Here is a 21761-nt window from a genome sequence, read left to right on the forward strand (position 1 = left end):
TCGAAAGCACTACTACATGTGGTTATACCTCGTATTAATGTAGGACTCTTATATATACCTCGTGGGGTAGAAATAGAAAACTTTACAAAAAAAAAACGCAACCGAGTTTCTACGGCAAGTAGATGATTCTGTTACCAAAATTTATAAATCTTACTGACTTGTGAATATAGATATAAAACGAAATGTAGTTATATTTTGGATGTCCTGGATCTTGGATGTTATGAAGCCTGCAGCCAAAATACAGTAGTCTCTGCCAAGTCTAGTATATATAAAAACAGGCAAGAGGATCAAAGTACAGACAGATTGACATAGCTTTATCGCTCTTATGTTTATGATGGTAAGGAATATATGTATATACAATGTTGTGAGGTCGGATGTGTAGCCTTTTGTTCATTGCAAACACTTGACCAAAATCAAAAAGGGTATGAAAACATACTGGTAATATTAGGACCTGGGTAAATTTGGTTTAATTATCTTATTACATATTGTTTAGTTAGTGCATAAAGATCTTTTCTTTTTTCAATTAAGTTTACAGTAAAGATTGATCAACATATTTTGTATTGTAGTAATATTTTACATTTTATACGTTTTTATGCAGACTATTACAGCGTAGAACATAATAAGCATTTTGCATTTAGCTTCTGCTTACAAATACCCGTATTTATAGTTCGCATAAATAAAATATATTCCTTATATACAATAATATTTCCAACAAAACGGAGTTTGTTTTTTTCATTCCTTAATTTTCATGACTGCACAAAAACTATTTTCTATTTTCGTCTTTTATCATCCATTCATTTAAGTAATTTATTTTATATATAAAATTAGTTACAAAATGCAGCACGTTGTTGAACAGCAACTTCCAGAACCGCCTTTACTCTTTTGTCTTTGATCTATAAAAATAAGAAAAAACCTGGTTAGTTAAATTAAATCAAATAGAAGGTTTGCATAAACGTAAAGACAGGTATGACTGTTTTCAGGGTAACAGCTGTAACAGGGCAACCACGCTGTTGGCAGCCCAGGAAAACAGTCTGCTATCGCTGCTGGGTACCGCGCTCAGTTAACAGCCAGTTACATCGCCCTCTGCCTCGATCTCGCTCTCACGGTTCTGTGCGCTCTTACAATCCGCACGTCGCTCCCCGTTTCTTAGCATTTCTTATTACAACGAGTGCTTAGAGTAATTCTACAATACCGTCCTCTTCGATGGATAATTACGTCTCGGTCCGCCTCCGCTGTTAGAAGCTGCCGAGCTTTTTCGGCAACTATGACTCCAAAATTTAAAAGAAAAAAATTGCTCCGTTTTTAAGGTTACAATTTGGCGTTTATTGTTTGATATTGTTTGTGTGTTTTTTGTTCGAGGCCGTGGCCGTGGACTTAGATTTAGGTGTTAGGCGTTTTGGGTGACAAAGAGTACTGCAGACCGACTGCCTCGAATAGGAACGACCGACTAGACAAAAGGAAGGGTCGAAGCAGTGGCTTATAACAAGTAATAACTTTACATAGGTGTGTGCGTGTATGCACTGAGCGTAAATAGGCTGAGCGTGATAACAGAAAACTTAAGAGAGACGTGACTTAAGAGTTATTAACGGCTGCTGCTCCGAACACAGGCTGTATAAAAGTTTATAAAATTTTGTCTTTAAAAATTAAATGAGCTTATTTCAAAAATAGGGACATTGCGAAACTATATAACTAAAATTTAAAAAACACAAACAAACAGTTTCCTTTGACGTTCTCCGAGATTTTTAAAATAAAAATTTTGATATTCATATTTCCCGGACAGTAAGCTGGACCTACAAATTGTTCAGGTCCGATTTATAGATGCATTTATCAGCTATTCAGAAAAGATGTAAGATAAGTTATTTTAAAAAACCACTGCATCAAAATTAAAAAAACATTTAAAAAGTACGAGTTTTAAGAGATGAAAAAATAATCTTTGCCATATAAAAACAGCCATAGTTCATTACAAAATTGTAAAGCTATCAGATCCATCTGTGGAGATAATGGTTTTTTCTCCGATCGGACGACTAATTACTTCGATTAAATATACATAAATTGAGATATGTACTTTATTGCGCGACATCTAAATTGCAAGATTAGACTTCCTGCCCTTTACATTGCAGATTCGATCGCTAAGCGCAGCTTCGCTCGGCAGACATGGGTAGGTAGACACAAAGCGGAAATAACGAAGAGCGAGCTTCGAGAGAACGCTTTAACAAACATTCGAGGGACATACAAATTAGCGGCTAACAGAATAAGCGGCTGAAGGCCAATAATTGGCTGTTATATGGCAAGCAGCTAATCTACGATGTTCTGTTCCAGAAGGCAAAGCCTTCTGAAGAGGCAGAACCGCTATCTTCCCAGCGGCCCTCTTGAAGACGCTAACTTGGGCACGGATGACGGCTACACTGGGATAATCGTCGAATGTACCAATCGGCGCTTCTTTACTAAGGCGGCGTGTCGTAGGTGAATCTTGATCATCGGGAACCTCTGAAATTCCATAGAATGGCAGACAATTTAGAAAGGTAGAAATTTCCAATGTTGAAGTTTGCATTTCATATAGCGTGGATATGTAGGTTCATAATTCTCCAATCGCAGTTTTTGCACTTGCTCCTGGCACTCGTGCAGCTCCTTATGGTATAGTATGGTATGGTACTCCAGCGTGGTGGGTCAAAAAACGTCATAAGCAATGCGAGAGAAATTTTCAAAAGCGGCTAACACTGCACACTGATTCTCCGAGTTAATAATGCTTCCTGACAGCTATGGTTTATCTCTTGAAAAATTGGCAGCTGTGCCGAAAGCCGCATCTGTGTGACGCACAATAGGTCGAAGAATAAGCCAGCTTTTATCGGAAGATCGACTCGTTGGGGCTTGAAGTGAATTTTTCAGCTAGCTAGTCAGCGAGCTCCACAATTTTCGGAATTGGCCAATTCTTTGTATCCAAGTAAAAGTTGGTCTGCATTTTCCGAATGGAATTGGTGACAATTGCAGAAAAAGAATCTGGAAAGCTTGCATCCTGGGATTGTTCAACAATATGTACAGACTTGCTCGAAAGTAGAATGGAATTTCCAATACCGGAGATGTTCAAATAAGAGAAACGATGATCCAACTGCAACTGTTTAGCAAGCCTGGATGTTATACAGTTTGCCTGCGACGCAGAATGCAAAATGGTACGATAATGGATAAGTGCTCCATAACGAAGAAGAAGGAAGATGAAGCTGCAATGGGATGTGAAGCAGTGTGTGATGGTGGCCTGGCAATGTCTGCAAAATCCTGACCTGCACCTCTGAAATTCATGGCCTTTGTTGGGGCACTTCAATAATTAGTAGCTCTTCTTTTTTTCTTTATATCGTTCAAACGCAGAGAGACTTAGGAATGCCTGACATCTAGATATGTATTGCTCGGAGGAATTGCAATGTTTACATGTAGGGTTAGGATGTGTCGTTCCTGGATGTATTAAGGGTGATATGTTTGTCTTTTCCAACCTGCTGGCTAGGACTTGGTACCATAGCTGGTTCCCAATTTCACAGCATCTTGCTTCCAAAAATGAGGCCATGCTTGACCACTGAGGCAATTTTGAGGTCGGCTGGTCATGCGGTCCAATTTCATGCCTAAATGTCCTGTCCGAAATCTCCTGAGCGGTTGGCAAGGTCTAAAGAGCACGCAATTGCGCATTAATTTTGTCGCTGATTGCGCTCAAGCCGATAGCTTGGCCCTTCTCCACCCCTTGCAGCCCGAAAATAGCCTTGTCGTGTGCCTGAAAATGCAAAAGTTTATTATCGAATCGCAACTTCAATAAATTCAACGCCTTGTAATTTTCTTCAAAAAGTTCCAATGAACGAATCGTATCCAACGCAGCACCGTCTAGACATCCACAAAGGTATTGGAATTTTTCGATGATTGGGATACGTTGGTCCTTGTGCACCATTGTCGACAACATGGAATGGAATTCTGGGCAATTTATGTAGTTTCCACTAAATGGAGGAATCTGCAACTCGGGCATTCGAGAACGCCCTATAATATCATAGGCGAGCAAAGACGAATTCTCCTCGAGAGTATGCCGAGCCGTTGAATTGACAGTGTTAACTGTGCGAGCAGCCATCAACTCCCGCGACTGCCTGAACCTGACCTAACTTTCACATAAATATTCGAAAAATCCAATCGGGCATCATGGGCTAACAGCAGCAAATCCAGCATTTCAAGGCTCGTTTTGAGCGGCATCGAAATCTGCATTCATTCGCTCGATTTGCTACATTGCTGCGTTCGCGACATTAGTAGGCTCAGGTGCTGCCGACAGAACAAGACGCCCAGTATATGTAGAAACGTGGGAGCCGCGAGCAAAGATAATAAAACTAATGCGTTTAGCTGTGAGAGCTATCCGATTCTGCGTTTTATTCCGCTTGTATGTATTAGTTAGTTCACTGCACTGTCTAATGCACTGCACTGATCGAATTGTTTCGACAGGGAAATTGCCAGCAATATGTTTTAGCACCGAAGTGTGCTTAAACGCCGAAAATTTCCTGAGGCTAACGAATGTTGATCGAAAACAATTGTTAATATGGTGCTTTCAAAATTTTTCATGATTTTTATACCCGATACTCAAAATGAGTATTGGGGTATATTAGATTTGTGGTAAAAGTGGATGTGTGTAACGTCCAGAAGGAATCGTTTCCGACCCCATAAAGTATATATATTCTTTATCAGCATCAATAGCCGAGTCGATTGAGCCCTGTCTGTCTGTCCGTCCGTCCGCCCGTCCGTCCTTATCAGCGCCTAGTGCTCGAAGACTATAAGAGCTAGAGCAACGACGTTTTATATCCGGACTTCAGTGATATGACACTGCTACAAGTATATTTGAAAACTTTGCCCCGCCCACTTCCGCCCCCACAAAGGGCGAAAATCTGTGGCATCCACAATTTTAAAGATACGAGAAAACTAAAAACGCAGAATCGTAGAAGATGACTTTATCTTCTTGAGTGCAGAATCTGAAACAGATGGTATAATTATTATAGCCAGAATCAAGAAAAAAATTCATTCTTTCTCGCTCTGTCTCTCTCTAACACACAGGTTTCATGGTCGGTTTTGCCAATTGCAAAATGGCAATGTGGTATCCACACTCCTGTGATATCTGACCTTGACCGTTTTGTGTCAAAATTTCGCCACACCCCCTTCCACCCCCGGAAAAGACGAAAATCTGGGGCATCCACAAATCTCAGACTATTAAGGCTAGAGTAACCAAATTTGGTATCCACACTCCTTTTTGATCTCACTCTAAAACGTATAGCTCAAAATTTCGCCCCACCCCCTTCCGCCCCCACAAAGTGGGGGCGTCCACAATATGGCAGATTCGAAAAAACTAAAAACGCACAATCATAGATAATGATCATATCTATCAGATTGCTGAATCTGGATCAGATCAGATCATTTTTATAGCCAAAAGGAACAACTCAATTTGCACTGGCTACGCAGCGCCCGACGTCACGCTCAGACTGATGTTCTGTCTCTCTCGCACGCACTCTTTGTCGTGTCGTTTAATTTAGCGGCGTCTGCCGGAGGAGAGCCATACTGACTAAGTATCGGGTATAAATGTAGAGTTGCGGTCTACGCAGCAACTCACAACGTTCCCCCTCGTTTTTTTTAGGCTTAAGGTGCAGCCGTTTGTCCAAACCTTCAAATTACGCATTTTACAGTTGAATTCCGGTACTCGAAATTCAACCATTTTGTTCAAAAAATACCAAAATGTTGTATTTGTAACAGTTTTTAACGGCAAAATGGCAGTTTTAAAATTCGTTGAAATATTTTGAAAGATCCAAATCGATCAGAAATTCGTTCTCGTTTGGTTCTCAGCGAAACAAGAATTTAAATTTTGTTGTCTAGTGTAATCGCTTATAATCTTATGTAATCTTATTTAATAATGAATCGTAATCGCTCATAATCTTATGTAAATGAATTTTCAAAGAAAATTTAACAAAAAAATAAAAGTAAACGATAAAGTTTTTAGGGGTTGAGAAACACTTGTATCAGTGCGATATTACAAGAGTCTGGAGACAAAATTTGGTTTCTCCAGCTCTTATAGTCTCTGAGAACTAGGCTTTAAACAGGACAGAGGGACATGGCTATATCGACTTGGCTATTGATACTGATCAAGAATATATATACTTTATGGATACTTTATATATACGCTAACATTTAGCGCAGTCGTGAGAAACATGTCCAACTTCCCCACAACTTCGACAGGCCGCGTGTGGATTGGCAATGGGCGTGGTGATCATCCGATGCGTAGCTTCCTGTTCTGGAGTACTGGCTTGGTGTGGTCTCCTTGCGGGCAGTGGGGCGTTCTAGTGGGGTTTTCGAAAGGGGGCTCGATTTGTACCGCTTTTGTTTGGCGCCTGTTGTGCCGTTGGCTGCGCGTATCGTGGGGTTTGTCGAGGGGGGATGGGCGTTGCTGGGATGTTTCGCTCCTGTATACTCTCAAACTCTGTGGTCAACTTCGTCAGTTGCGCCAGACTTCGCAGTTCGTGTCTTCGAGGCGCTCAATCTAATCCTAGCTTCGCGCACGACGGGCCCTTCGACTAGTTCGGCGAAATTCCTTCGCAAATCTTCCACGTTGCCTTCGCAGCTGAGCCCGAATTCTTCCGCGAAGGCTTCCAGCTCCTCTCGACGGCGTTTGTGTATCCAGCTGGTACTCACCCCTGTGTTGTCGATCCCCATAGTTCTGCTTATGGCTCGCGTCTGTTGTTTCGCTTGGTTCGCGTTTTCACGTCACTAGGGGAACTCTTCGAATTTCTTCTCGGAGGGCAATAGCACTGTTCGCATTTCTCTGTCGCTGTGCCGCGCTTTCGTCAGCGCGTTGCGCCGGAATTCCGCGAGGTCGGGGTTTTTTTTCTGCGTTGTTTTCCGGTTTCTCTGGCGGCCGCGGGTTGTTGATTCTGTATTCTGCATGATGATTGCCGCGAAGTTGCTAGTCGCCCCCCAGTTATCCGGGGACAGAAAAACCAGGTTTTTCTTGGTTAATGCCCCGCACTGGGCTTCTTCTAGCCGTCGTGCTGAGAATCTGTCACACGCAAATATGATATGCTCGGCATCCTCCTCCACGTTGTGCCCGCACCAAGAGCACTCTGCGGAGTCCTCATGTCCGAAGCGGTGAAGGTAACTTCAGAAGCAACTATGGCCACTGAAGAGCTGAGTCAGGTAAAAGTTGACTTGTCCATGCTTCCTGTTAACATACGCGTCGATGGTTAGGATGAGCTGGTGAGTCCATCGCCCTTTAGGGCGTTGTTGCCACTTTCTGAGGCTCTGATGCACCTGCCTTTTAACAGCCGCGTCCATACCTCTGCAACCCTGGTAGTAGGTGGACCGCTCCTCAGCCAGGTATTCCAGGAGTGCTAAGCCTGCGATTACGTGCGCTGCTTCGTCCGAGACTGTTCGCAAGGCATTGGTGATCCGTAACGAAGAGAGGCGGTGCGTGGTTGCCAGTCCCCGGGCGTAGCTCGCTGTTTGTAGGGCCTTTGTCCAGATTGGTGCCGCATATAGCATCACCGATCTCGTCACACCCGTTAGTTGTTGTCGTCGCCTTTGCTTTGGTCCTGGGGTGGTCAGCATTATTCTCGAGAGTGCACCGTTGCTGGTCGCCGCCTTCTTGCTTATGTAGGCCAAGTGCTCTCGAAAGCAGAGACATGTGTCTACCAAGACTACAAGGTGCTTGATTGCACGCTTAGATGATACTAAGGTTCCTGCCACTGAGATGCGGTCACACCTCGGCCTTGGCGGGAGCAGGCCAGGTCAGTTGTATAGCTACTGCCACAACGACAACTCACTCCGCAGCCTGTAAATGGAGCCGCAAAGATGCCATAGTCGAAACAGACACGGATCTGGAGAGCGTGCTCTCTCTAAGCAGGACGGAGGAAGAGAGCCTTCTTCGCTCGCCGGAACCAGGCACCAGCTCCCTACATACGGAAGGGCCGACACGTTCCAAAGCACAGTACAAAGCGGCCCTCAACATCAAAAGCCGGCTGCAAGGTAAAGCAGACATCTCCCATGCGGAGAAAGTTAAGCTAGCCTGGGCCGAGCAGCGAGTAGAGGAGGGCCGGCTGCACTACGCTCAGATGCCACAAAGGAGGGCGTCGAATGGCGAATTTGCCAATAAGGTGGAGGAGCTGATGGCCACCAAGAGGCAACGGTCGACTGAGAGTGCAAGCGGCAACGCGGGCCCAAGAGTGCAGCCCCTACACCGAAGCCAAGAAGCCAACAAAGCCGAAAGCGAAGGTCAGCGATGTGACCAAACGACATCTGATCGTGGCACTCATCGACCGTAGCGAGGAGAACGGCAAGATGACCGCGGCACAGTGGAAGCTGGTGCATTCACGTCTTGTCGACTCACTGTTTGCACATATGGAGGAAGCCCCCGCGGCCCCAATGCCCACTTTCGATGGTGCTGGGTGGCTAAATGGGGTTAAAATCCTAAAGAGCAACGACGATCCAACCCTAAGGTGGCTGACGCGCACGCCAACTGGAGGCGATGTGTGAGGGTTCCAAGCTTTAGGTTGTAGACCGGGAGCTTATCCCGTCCAAGCCTAAGGCGAAGGTACTCTTCCCCATCACATTACTCGTTCAGCGGCAAAACGCGGACGTGCCAACGACCGATTGGAGGATCTTACACATTGGTAGCCGACTACCCAACGAAGGGGGCTAATGTGTGATCCTCCAAATAAATATGGAAGCAGAGGTGCTGTGCTCCAAATTCGGGAAGATGGCGCGGGGCATGGGTAGTGTATACCTGCGCCTCAAAAAGCGCCACCCCGAAGAAAAGCACGCACACACCCTACAGGCTGGCGAGGTGGAAAGGGACTTAGGTCTCGAGTCCAGCGTGGAGGCCGCCCAGGGTCTTGCGCTCAAAGACGCAGAGGAAGAAGAGGACGACGGTGACCTGACGCTGGTAGTCAACCCGTCAGGTGCAATTGAGCCAGCCACCCATGCTGAGTGTGCTGCAGCTCAACTTGCATAAAAGCAAGGTAGCGTCGGCGGAGTTCCTCATCGCCATGGAGTAAGGGCTCGCCGACATAGCTCTAGTCCAGGAGCCCTGGATTGCGACAGGCAATTCAGTGGCCGGACTAAAGTCCTCAAATCATAACCTGTTCTACTCAACATCGGTAAGCAGGAACAGAACCGTCGTACTCGTACGGAAGGGAATCCATGCTTACCTTATGTCTCATTACAGCACGGATGACCTGACGGTTGTGATGCTGGAAAGTGAGGAAAAGCGCCTTCTGGTAGCTTCCTGCTATATGGCTCATGACAGACCCGCACCACCCGACGAACTCAGGAGTCTGGTGACTGAAGCCGGCACCAAAAGCCATCAACTCGTCATCGGGACGGACGTCAATGCCCACCACAATGTGTGAGGAAGCACCGACATCAATGACAGAGGTGAGTCGCTCTTAGACTTTGTAGGGCCGATCTCATCCAACCTGCTAGACCTAACACTTGCAACGGGAAACAGTACTATGGTATCTGGCTGGAGAGTCATTGAAACACCCTCCTTCTCAGATCATAAGTACATTCAGTTTAAGTGCGATTTTACACACTCTTCGAAGGTAACAGTCTATAGAAACCCTCGGAATACAAACTGGGCAAATTTTAAAAAGACAGTTAGTTCGAAGCTCGGCTCTAGAGACCCTATCTAACGCGTTACTGGACGCCTACGACACATCGTGCAAACTCTCGAGGACGAAGAAGAGGTCCAAGCCACTCTGGTGGAACCAGGATCTCACTCTTCAAAGGAACAACCTCAAGGAATTATTTAAGATCGCCAAACAAGCGAACGAAGGGATCGTCTATGAGGAATACAGACTCCTACTTCGGAGCTACAAGAAGGGAATACGCAAAGCACAACGGAACTCGTGGAGGACCTTCTGCTCCAACATCGAGAGAGTACCAGAAACCGCACGGGTTCGGAAACTGCTCTCTAAGAAGCCTACCATACAAATGGAGAAACATTTCCCTGGTTGCACCGAGGTCGCTGATGCCAAAGAGCACCAGGACGTAGAACCACGGAACAACACCCCCCAACCCCCCAAGATCTGTTATCCACAAAGCGAATCCACAGGGCAATAGACTCCTTTGCGGGCACAAAAGCACCAGGACTGAACAGGATTTTCCCAGCCATGATGCAGGTGACCAAAGAGGCGATTACCCCATGGCTTTCCGCAATATTCACAGTTTGTCTAAGTACAGGCTACATCCCTGTCCAATGGAGAACGTCGAGAGTTGACTTCCTCCCAAAGGCAGGAAAGTGCAGCCATGCGAGTCCCAAGGACTATAGACCGATAAGCCACACCTCCTTTATATTTAAAACACTAGAAAAGCTGCTGGACTTACACATCAGGAATGATGTGGGAGGACTGATGTCAACCAACCAGCATGCCTATACTAAAGGGAAATCGGTGGAGACTGCACGACACTCGGTAGTAGCTACCATTGAGAAAGCCCTTCACAATAAAAAATATGCACTGGGAGTATTTGTGGACATCTCCGGAGCATTTAACAACGTGGCTACGAAAGCAATAACAAATCGCCTGGTAGCGACTAATACACACCCAGCAATCAACCTGTGGATAAGGAACCTCCTGGGTTGCAGACGGGTGCAATCAGAGTGGGGCACCGCTTCCATGGTAAATGAGGAACACAAAGGCACACCCCAGGGTGGAGTCCTGTCGCCCCTCCTGTGGAATCTGGTGGTCGACGACCTCATCCAGAGATACGAAATGAAGGCCCCGATAATAACAGCTTATGCGGACGACATAAGCATACTTATTACGGGTGTCTGTCCATCGACCCTCAGCTCCTTAATGGAACGTACAATCATGGACAAACGCGAGTGGGCGGAAGAAGTAGGACTCAGTATCAACGCGGACAAAACGGTCCTCATCCTCTTTACCAAGAGGTACAAGGTACCGATATGGACCCCCCCCAAGGATCAATCAAACTAGGCTGACCTCAAAAATAATAGTCAAATACCTGGGCACAGAACTGAATAGTAAACTGGCATGGAAACCCAATGTTTTGGAAAGGGGGAAAAAGAAGGCCACCATTGCGCTTTACGCATCCAAGAAGATGCTCAGCAGCACATGGGGCCTGTCTCCTGCTCTGATGCACTGGATTTATAACTCTGTAGTACGACCAACTCTGCTGTATGGAGTCTTAGTGTGGTGGCAAGCTACAGGAAAGAAAACGTATCATAAGCTTATGGAAAAGACTCAGCGACAGACTTTGCTCTGTATCACAGGGACGCTGAGGTCAACCCCAACAAACACACTCGAAACCCTACTTGGAATCGAACACCTAGACATCCACGCTCGTCTGACTGCAGGAAAGGCAGCACAACGCCTCATCGCTTCAGGAAATATGTCGCCACAAGGATACGGGCATAGTTCAATTGGAAGGGAAATGTCCAGATCAGCTGATTACATGACCCCCCAAACATGCCTCTACATAAAAACAACCGCATCTTTGGGACCTGGAGACTGGAAAATCGGTGGAGACCAAACTGAGCACCTCAATATATATACGGACGGCTCCAAGATGGATGGAGGAGTAGGAGCGGGCCTATACTGTACAGACCCTGAGATAAGGCTGTCATATAAACTACCGGACCATTGCAGCATATTCCAGGCAGAAGTTTTTGCCATCGGGAAAGCAGCGGAGGTCGCTCTCCTCACAGAACGAGCACACGATGCGGTCAACCTATTCGTCGACAGCCAAGCGGCGATAAGATCCATGCAGTCGTCCGCGGTCAGTTCCAGAAGTGTCTTGGCGAGCAGGGAGGCATTAGACATCCTAAGCACGACAAAGACAGTGCGGATCTATTGGGTTCCCAGCCACCAGGGCATCGAAGGAAACGAAGCGGCGGACGTACTAGCTAAGGAAGGCGTCGGGCTGGAGAATAGGAGAACCGAGAACGTGCCTGTCTCCCTCAGAACGCTGCAAGGCGATCTAGAGAAGCAGGCTAGAGCACAGACTGATAGCAGGTGGAGGAGTACCACCACCTGCAGAACCTCGAAGATAATGTGCAAGGAGCGCAACGAGAAACTTAGCCACTACCTACTGCACCTACCACGAAAGGACTGTAGACTGATAGTGGGAATACTAACAGGTCACTGTCTGGCTGCTGCACATCAACAGAGACAGTTGTAGGAAATGTGAGGAACCTGGGGCTATCGAAACCCTGGAACATCTCATCTGCAACTGTCCGGCTCTCTCAAGGGCAAGGAGGAGATACCTGGGCGCCCCAGTGTTGGCATCACTGGAAGATGCCTCCAAAAGGACGCCTCAGGAACTGCTGGCCTATGCTAAAAATACCTCGATTCTCGGGGACTTTTTAAAACCACATTAACACTCCCGCGACGGTTCATACACCCCCCCCCATCCGGATAACTAAGGGCCATATTGGCCTATGCGCGGCCCCGCTGAGGGCCGTCCGGGTTAACCTAACCTAACCTATATACGGACGGCTCCAAGATGGACGAAGGAGTAGCAGCGGGCCTATATTGTGCAGAACCTGAGATAAGTCTGTCATATAAACTACCGGACCAATGCAGCATATTCCAGGTAGAAGTTTTTGCCATCAGGAAAGCAGCAGAGGTCGCTCTTCTCACTGAAAGAGCACACGATACGGTCAATCTATTCGTCGACAGCCAAGCGGCAATGAGATCCATGCAGGCGTCCGTGGTCAGTGTCTTGGCGAGCAGGGAGGCACTAGATACCCTAAGCACGACAAAGTCAGTGCGAATCTATTGAGTTCCCAGTCACCAAGGCATCGAAGGAAACGACGCGGTGGACGTACTAGCTAAGGAAGGCGTCGGGCTGGAGAATTGGAGAACCGAGAACGTGCCTGTCTCCCTTAGAACGCTGCAAGGCGATCTAGAAAAGAAGGCCGGATCACAAACCGAAAGTAGGTGGAGGAGTACCACCGCCTGCAGAACCTCGAAAATCATGTGCAAGGACCGTAATGAGAAACTCAGCCACTACCTGCTGCACCTACCACGGAAGGACTGCAGATTATAAGTGGGAATATTAACGGGCCATTGTCTGGCTGCGGCGCATGCAACAAAGCTAGGCATCACAAACAGAGCCAGTTGTAGGAGATGTGACGAACCTGGGGCACCCGAAACCCTGGAACATCTCATCTGCAACTGTTCTGCTCTCTAAGGGCAAGGAGGAAGTACCTGGGCGCGCCAGTACTGGCATCACTGGAAGATGCCTCCAAGAGGACGCCACAGCAACTACTGGCCTATGCGAAAAATACCTCGATTCTCGAGGGCTTCAAAATCCCCCAGACACTGCCGCGACGGTTCATACCCCCCTATCCGGACAACTAAGGGCCATACTGGCCTATGTGGGGCCGCGCTGAGGGCCGCCCGGGTCAACCTAACCTAACTTAACCTTTATTATTGCTGAGCTTTCTTTCAAAACTGTAAAATCGCGCTATAGCTTAGGGTTTTGAATCTCCCAGATCCTTTTCTTTTTTAAATGGTTTTTTAACCACATACCTGCCATCTCTTCTTGTTGTTTGCAAGAAATGCTCCTCGCACACATCTTTTTCTACGTCATTATTTTCGCTTTCCAATTCCCAGAATCGCTCTAAGTCCCCAACTTCAATTGTTGTCGCCACAATAAATTTATCACCTTTTGATTTGGTGCTAATAAAATCCATCCGAATTCTGTATTTTGACCAAGTAGTCCGTCTATTTTTAATACTCCGTCTTTTAAAATATGGGTATACAAATCTATCCCAATTATTAAATCTACCCTACATGGTTTGTTTAAGTTAGGGTCTGCCAACACATAATCTTGCCACATAGTTTTGTCAATATTGAAAGACTTTAATGATAAGACTTTCATCAGTTTCGGAAGACTGATTGATTCAATATTTAGAGGACCTTTATTATAATAACGAGTTTTTACCGATAACGTAACTTTGTACTTTGAAGTGGAAGAGTCTGTAGATGACACTCCACTTACCTCGGTGTTCGCTCGTTTTCGTACTAAGTATAATATTTGCGCAGCTTCCTCTGTAATTATGGTACATTACGACCCACCATAAATTAGAGCTCTAAGGTTTTGATAGCCACCATTCCTTGCCCTTACTTTTTTAAGTGCTGTGGCTAAAAATGCTGGTTCTTTGGTAGTGTAGTATGTTCTATGCCAAATAAGCATATGCCCACCGTATTGTAGTGTATACAATATGTCAAGTGGTCATATGCCTAAAGTTAATGTAGAGTATCACCAAAGACTATACAATACCAAGATGTTGCATGAGCGACCAAAAAGCTGTTCTATGACGGGTCCTAACATTAGAACCCAAAAGGCACGAGGGAGGGCGCGGGGTTTCAATTCCCTTTTCGCCTGTACTTCGTCTCTACCGCGACCCCGCTGCCCATCGGTTTCGTCTGTTCGGCAATTCTGGACTCTCGAGCCTCAGCACCGTCGAAGCGGTGGTCGCGGATCCCCGATGTCTTTGGAGCGGCACAGTGGGACCTTTGGGCGTCTCAGCTGGCTAAATTAGTTAGTGAATATGAGTTCAATAAATATTTGCACACTGAAAAAATTTTTAACTTTGAGTGCTTATATCTTCTAAACTAAAACTATCTTGAAAATTCGATTGGAAAATTCTGTATTAGATGCGTACATTAAATTTATCTAAGGCACTCATACAATTTTTTTTCGAGACACACCGACTCGACGCTGACCGAGGCATTGACGAAGCCGAGTAGCATTTCGGAGGCGAAGGTAGCGTAAAAGAGAATTGAAGTAATAGCCCCGCGCGCCCGTACCATGAAGCGTCAAACGAAAATTGAAAAAGAATTTGTTCCTCATGCAACATCTTGGTATTGTATAGTCTTTGTCATCACGCTCATAAACATAAAGACACTTTGTCGCAATGTTTACGTAACACAACCACACTCAAGAGCCGTAATACGATCAGTCCCTTATATGTGGACTGGCCTGCGTGGCAGCGTGAGAACTGCAGTGTCGGCAATATATTCCAAGTGGTCAAATGAGCATTCCAATGTATATGCCTTCTGCATGTACATTCATACAAATATGTATATACTAATATACTTACACATAAATATAAGACATAGATATAAGCATTGCATGTTTCGGGTTAGCTGAACCCAACATGAAATTATAAGATTCATTCTGAATAAAGTAACACTGCGGAGCAGACGCTCCAAATTGAAGTTATCTAAGTTCACACTTATTACAGTAGGGAATATGGAGCATCGTATGATGAGGTTTTTTACAAATCCCACATAAAATTTCAGATAAGCACTTCTTATACATATCATGCCTACAGCATGTTGTGCAAGGGCGCTGTTTTTGAATAAACTGGCCTCTATCTATCGGACTCATTCCCTTAAACTTATAGCAGCGAATTATGGTATGTCCTGACATTTAAAGAGCGGACAATTTTCTTTTATTTTGCCATATTGCACTACTTTTTTCATCGCCTTCCACTCTTTATCCTACGACGTGTAAAGAGAAGTGTACCGTTGTTCTAAAAATTCCATTACATCTGGCAATGCTTATATCTCTTTTTATATGACTTTCAAGACATCTTTGTTGAATTTTTCCAACTTTATGTGCGCGAAAATCACATCAACTTCTTCTGTGAATTGTGACTTCAATTTGATTAAATGTATTTACTCATTTATACAATCAGAAAACCATTTAATATGTTTCGCTGAATCGTGATCTAGCATTGGTAGGTCTAGTAAACGATTCAGCTGATCGGAAAAAATGTTTATTTCATTTTCATACCGCTTGGTCAGCAATTCCCAAGCGGCATTATAATTCTCCAGCGGCCCAGTTAAAAGGTGAGCTACCATACTCCGTGCCTCACCCTTTATCGCGATTTTTAAATACTTGAATTTTAGAGATGTACTTAGACTACCTCTGTTATGAATTCATTCACAAAATATTTATAAAAAACCGTTCCACTATTTTTCTTCGCCCGAGAATGTGGGTACTTCCACTTTCGGAAGATCAGGCAAATCGATATCTTCTTTTTTTATCGTTGCCTTTTTAGGCAATATATTCCAAGTGGTCAAATGAGCATTCCAATGTATATGCCTTCTGCATGTACATTCATACAAATATGTATATACTAATATACTTACACATAAATATAAGACATAGATATAAGCATTGCATGTTTCGGGTTAGCTGAACCCAACATGAAATTATAAGATTCATTCTGAATAAAGTAACACTGCGGAGCAGACGCTCCAAATTGAAGTTATCTGAGTTCACACTTATTACATGGCGACCGTGACAAGTGTCATGAAAATGTAAATGCTCAAAAAAAAAAACCAGAAAAATCACAAGAATATATTTTTTTAAATATATCCGCATTTATCCACCAAATAAATCTGTTAATGTGACAATCAAATCAAAGGTGAAACAGTGAATGCTATGTGAAATGAAATGATAAGCTGCTCGGATCTACGGATTTTGTTTTAAAAATAGCACACAGTAAAGAAAATTTATGAATTGGAAAAACTATTGAAATAGTGCTGTCCCCAGTGCCAGTGCCAAGGAAAACCCACAGCAGACAACCAAAATGCCGTTTCGCCAAACCAATTGATTATAATGTATACCCTTAAATTTGAGGACTACTATGCGGCAAGAAATATACACTACCCAAGACAATTTAACAGCCTGTGCGAAGACCAGCACGGGCCAACAATAAAAGTGCGAGTGGCATAGGACCGCCCCTTGCACCGTCGATGGAAAGTGACCTCGTAGATTCAGCTCGACCAGCAGCAGCAGAGAGCAAAGGGATGCACTCAGCCTACAAGAGGCCTTAGAAGTGTTTCCAAACGATGGACCCCGCCCACTCACAATAGGTGAGTACCGAGCACGGCAAGAGACAAAAACTACAGAGAAAAAGAAGACAAAACGTGGAGGACAAGTGAGAAAGCTACTTCAACAAAAGCGTCTGCAACAAGATTTGCTGGCGGCAGCGACGACACCAGAAGACCGACAGCGCTACATAGAGCGCATCAACAAATTAAAAGCTGAATTAAAACTTCGCAACCGAGCGAAGCCACGCAAGGGGGCCGCAAATATGCGTAAGCCTTAATTTGCCATAGATTCAATTTCTACATGCGAATTGACGCACATTAGTGCAAGTCGCAAAACACTAAAACCTGTTAGGCTTTCATTACTAACATATGTGGTTGGAGAATTTTTTTTTATATATATGAAATGTAACTTTGAATTGTGAGCCAACCACATAAACTAAATAACTAACTTTTCCACGTCTCTACTGCTGAGTATTTATACTCAGCTGCGATTAGAAACTTTGTGTAATTGATAAATCTTGCAATAAGTTCATTGCAATGAAAATATCACTCCAATTTTTATTTTCGATCTTGAAAGGGAGGAATATATTTTTTCTTTCTTTATAAAATCCCATACATATAGACTCCTTTCGTTACAAATTCGATAAATCTTACAAATTCATTAATAAAGATGCAGTTATAAAAGCGGAAACTCTGAAAAACCATATAGAAATATTAGTAAGGGAACATAATAATATAGTAAATCGATTCGAAAACAAATTAACATCTGAGCACAAAAGTAATTGTTTAAGGGTAATAAAATCCCTAAACACAAGATTAATTACTGTCACCAACAGGCGACACATTCAGATAAAAGTACCAGAAAGTCGAAATCAATTGGCGGAGTTTGATCCCGACCAATTAAAAGAACTAGACGAATCGACTCAGTCAAGCGACGCTGAACCTGATAGTGACATCGAAGCACTAGAAGAAAGCGATACAATCGAAACGAAACCGGAAACGATAACAATCTCTGAAATAGCACAAACAGTTGCAGAATTTATCAAGCTAGCCGCATCTCTATTACCAGAGTTTGACGGTAAGCCGGAAAATCTGCAAAGTTTTCTAGATTCTTTGAATCTATTAGATACCTTAAAAGGCACACATGAGCCAACAGCCATAAGCCTTATAAAAACAAAACTTAAAGGCCATGCGAGAAATCAAATTAGTAATGAGCAGACAATTCCTGCAATCATTACGCAACTGTCAAATGCAGTAAAAGGAGAATCGGTAGAGGTTGTATCTGCCAAGCTACTTAATCTGCAACACCCAAGAGGTGGAAAAACTGGCAAAGGCCCTTGAAGGAGCCTATATCAGTGAAGGTCTAAGCCAATCACTTGCAAACAAATACAGCACTACAACAGCTGTAAAAGCTATGACCCTAAATTGTTCGATTGATAAGGTAAAACTTATCATGCAGGCAGGCACATTCACAAATATGAATGATGCCGTTTCCAAATTTTTCAATAGTTTCACGGAGGTAACAGGTCAAAGTAACACTGTATTATTATTGTATTATCGATGAGGTGCAAATCACAATAATAGAGGAGGCCGAGGTTATAATCGTGGCAGAAATTAAAACCACAACTATTACAACCGAGGTGGTAACAACAAAAACAATAATAATTACAAAAACCGTGGAGGGAGACGAGGCCAAAATCGAGGAAGAGGCCGAGGTAACTCCAACCAAGGTTACAATTATAACAATGTGAGAGTGACGCAAAATGCGTCGGAAAACTCTCAGAACCCTTTAGGAAACAATCAGTAAATGCAAAGGTTCATTCCATCAATTACAGTCTTAATATATTTGTCACTTTTTATAATCATTCAACTGAAAATAAACTCACATTCCTAATAGATACTGGTGCAGACATCTCACTTTTAAAAATAAATTCAGATAATTTCAATATTCAAGAAGACAAAATTATAAACATCCAAACAACAACAAGGTGTTATAAAATCTCAAGGAACAACTTCAATAGAACTTCAATCAACAAAATATATTATTCCACATAAATTTCATTTAGTAAATTCCGATTTTTCAACGTGTGATGGAATAATAGGCATTGATTTTATACAAAAAATTCATTTGCCAATTAGACTTCAAGCCATGTGACTGGTTTATAATTAGACCTCAAAACTTAAATTATCCTATTTATGTTCCGTTAACATATATTGCTGGCAATAATACAGTTCTTTGCCAGCCAGATCCCAAGTAATTCGAAAAATAGGCATTAATACAGTAAACGATTATATATTTGTTCCTAATCAAGAAATAAATAATGAAATTTATGTTGCAAATACAATAGCAGCATCCAAACATGTCTACATTCGCCTTCTAAACACAACTAATTTCGACCAATTCGTCAAAGTGAACAAAACCCAATATGAAAATTTTAACAGATTACGACATTCATAACACTAATCCAGAAAATAGAAGCGAACAAGTACTTTCAAAGTTAAAAAAAAATGTTCCAGAACAATTCAAAAATCAACTAACAGAATTATGCACCAAGTATAGTGATGTGTTCGGACTGGAAACCGAACCAATAGCGACAAATAATTTTTATAAACAAACATTAATACTTAAAGATGATGAACCCATTTATATTAAAAACTACAGAAGCCCGCATAGCCACGTTGAAGAAATTCAAATTCAAATAAATGAGAAAATCGTAGAACCGTCTGTATCCGAGTATAACAGCTCACTCTTGTTAGTTCCGAAAAAATTATTACCACATACGAAAGAAAAGAAATGGCGATTGGTAATTGACTATCGCCAAATCAGCAAAAAACTACTTTCTGATAAATTCCCGCTGCCCAGAATTGATGATATTCTAGACCAACTGGGCAGAGCTAAATACTTTTCATGCCTTGACTTAATGTCAGTTTTTCACCAAATCGAACTTGAAGAAAATTCAAGAAATAGAACATCTTTTTCAACGAGCTTTTCAACTTTGAAAGTACTTGTTCGCTTCTATTTTCTGGATTAGTGTTATGTCATCATATCGCTTCACGCGATTACCATTTGGTCTTAAGATAGCACCAAATTCATTTCAGAGAATGATGACAATAGCATTCTCGGGTTTAGAACCCTCTCAGGCATTCCTTTATATGGATGACTTAATGGTGATAAGATGTTCCAAAAAACACATGATTAAAAATTTAACTGATGTTTTTAATGTATGTAGGAAATATAACCTAAAGTTGCATCCAGAAAAATGTTCATTTTTCATGCATGAAGTGACATTCTTAGGTCACAAATGCACTGACAAAGGAGTATTGCCAGATAACAAGAAATTTGACGTCATCAAAAATTATCCTGTCCCTCATGATGCGGACAGCCCGAGACGATTTGTAGCATTCTGCAATTATTATCGTCGATTCATAAAAAACTTCGCCGATTATTCACGGCACATAACTAGATTATGTAAAAAGAATGTTCCTTTTGAATGGTCAAGTGAATGCCAAAACGCATTCCAATGCCTTAAAGAAAGCTTATGCACCCCACATTATTGCAATATCCTGATTTTCGCAAAGAATTTTGCATTATAACAGATGCTAGTAGACAAGTTTGCGGAGCGGTTCTAACTCAGAATTCAGCTCCCAATAGCTTATGCATCTCGTTCATTTACAAAAGGGGGAAGCAATAAGAGCACAACAGAACAAGAGTTAGCGGCAATTCATTGGGCAATTACCCATTTCAGACCATATATTTATGGCAAACACTTTACTGTTAAAACGGATCACAGACCATTAACATATCTTTTTTCTATGACTATTCCCAGTTCGAAATTAACTCGCATGCGGCTAGAACTTGAAGAATATGACTTCACAGTAGAATACCTAAAGGGGAAAGATAATTTTGTAGCAGACGCACTTTCACGTATTACTATAAAAGAATTCAAAGACATGCAACATAAAGTCCTGAAAGTCACTAACAGGCGACAAAGTAGACAAAATAAAAACTGTACAGTAGAAAAATATGAACTTCTGCCAAGGCAAAGTCATAAAAATGTATCTAAGCCCAACGTACATGAAGTCATTACAAATGATGAAGTACGAAAAGTAGTGACCTTGCGCATAACAGAATCTAAATGTTTATTTAAACATGGAAATAAAATTATCGCAAGAATAGAAGTTAGCGATTTATATACTAATGGAATTCTCGACCTAGGTCAGTTCTTCCAAAGGCTCGAAAAAGAGGCCGGTATATTAAAAATCAGCCAACTCAAACTGGCACCGAGCGAAAAGATTTTTTAATCAGTTTCAATAGATTCTTTTAAAAATATGGGCAATGAAATATTAAAATCTTTAAGAGTAGCGCTACTCCAGCCGGTGACCCAAATAACAGATGAAAAAGAGACACAACAAATATTGTCTACATACCATGACGACCCAATTCAAGGAGGCCACAGTGGCATGACAAAAACGCTAGCGAAAATAAAAAGACACTACTACTGGAAAAATATGATACGTCATATAAAAAAGTACGTACGTAGATGTCAAAAATGCCAAATGTCTAAAACAAAGACGCACACAAAAACTCCTTTGACTCTCACAGAAACACCTGTGAATGCTTTCGATATAGTAATAGTGGATACTGTTGGTCCGCTACCTAAATCAGAAAATGGCAATGAATACATAGTCACATTAATTTGTGACCTTACAAAATATTTAGTAGCCATTCCAATAAAAAGCAAAAGCGCAAATAATGTCGCAAAAGCTATATTCGAAAACTTCATACTCAAGTTTGGTCCAATGAAGACGTTCATCTCGGACATGGGAACAGAGTATAAAAACCAGATTTTAACTGATTTATGCAAGTATATGAAGATCGAGAATCTCACCTCTACT

The 21761-nt window shown here is 42.9% G+C and overlaps 1 protein-coding gene across 1 annotated transcript in view; it reads right to left on the bottom strand.

The window, feature by feature from the left end:
• Window positions 1-460: 460 nt before the first annotated feature.
• LOC6603548 overlaps window positions 461-21761 on the bottom strand; it is a 138882-nt gene continuing 117581 nt past the window's right edge. The window contains exon 4 of the mRNA XM_026989984.1: window positions 461-893. Within this exon, the coding sequence (XP_026845785.1) occupies window positions 829-893 (65 nt within the window). The 3' untranslated portion in view covers window positions 461-828. The remainder of the gene's footprint in view (window positions 894-21761) is intronic.

Source organism: Drosophila persimilis, unplaced genomic scaffold, assembly GCF_003286085.1.
Source record: "Drosophila persimilis strain 14011-0111.01,24,50 unplaced genomic scaffold, DperRS2 tig00000477-arrow-pilon, whole genome shotgun sequence".
NCBI lineage: Eukaryota > Metazoa > Arthropoda > Insecta > Diptera > Drosophilidae > Drosophila > Drosophila persimilis.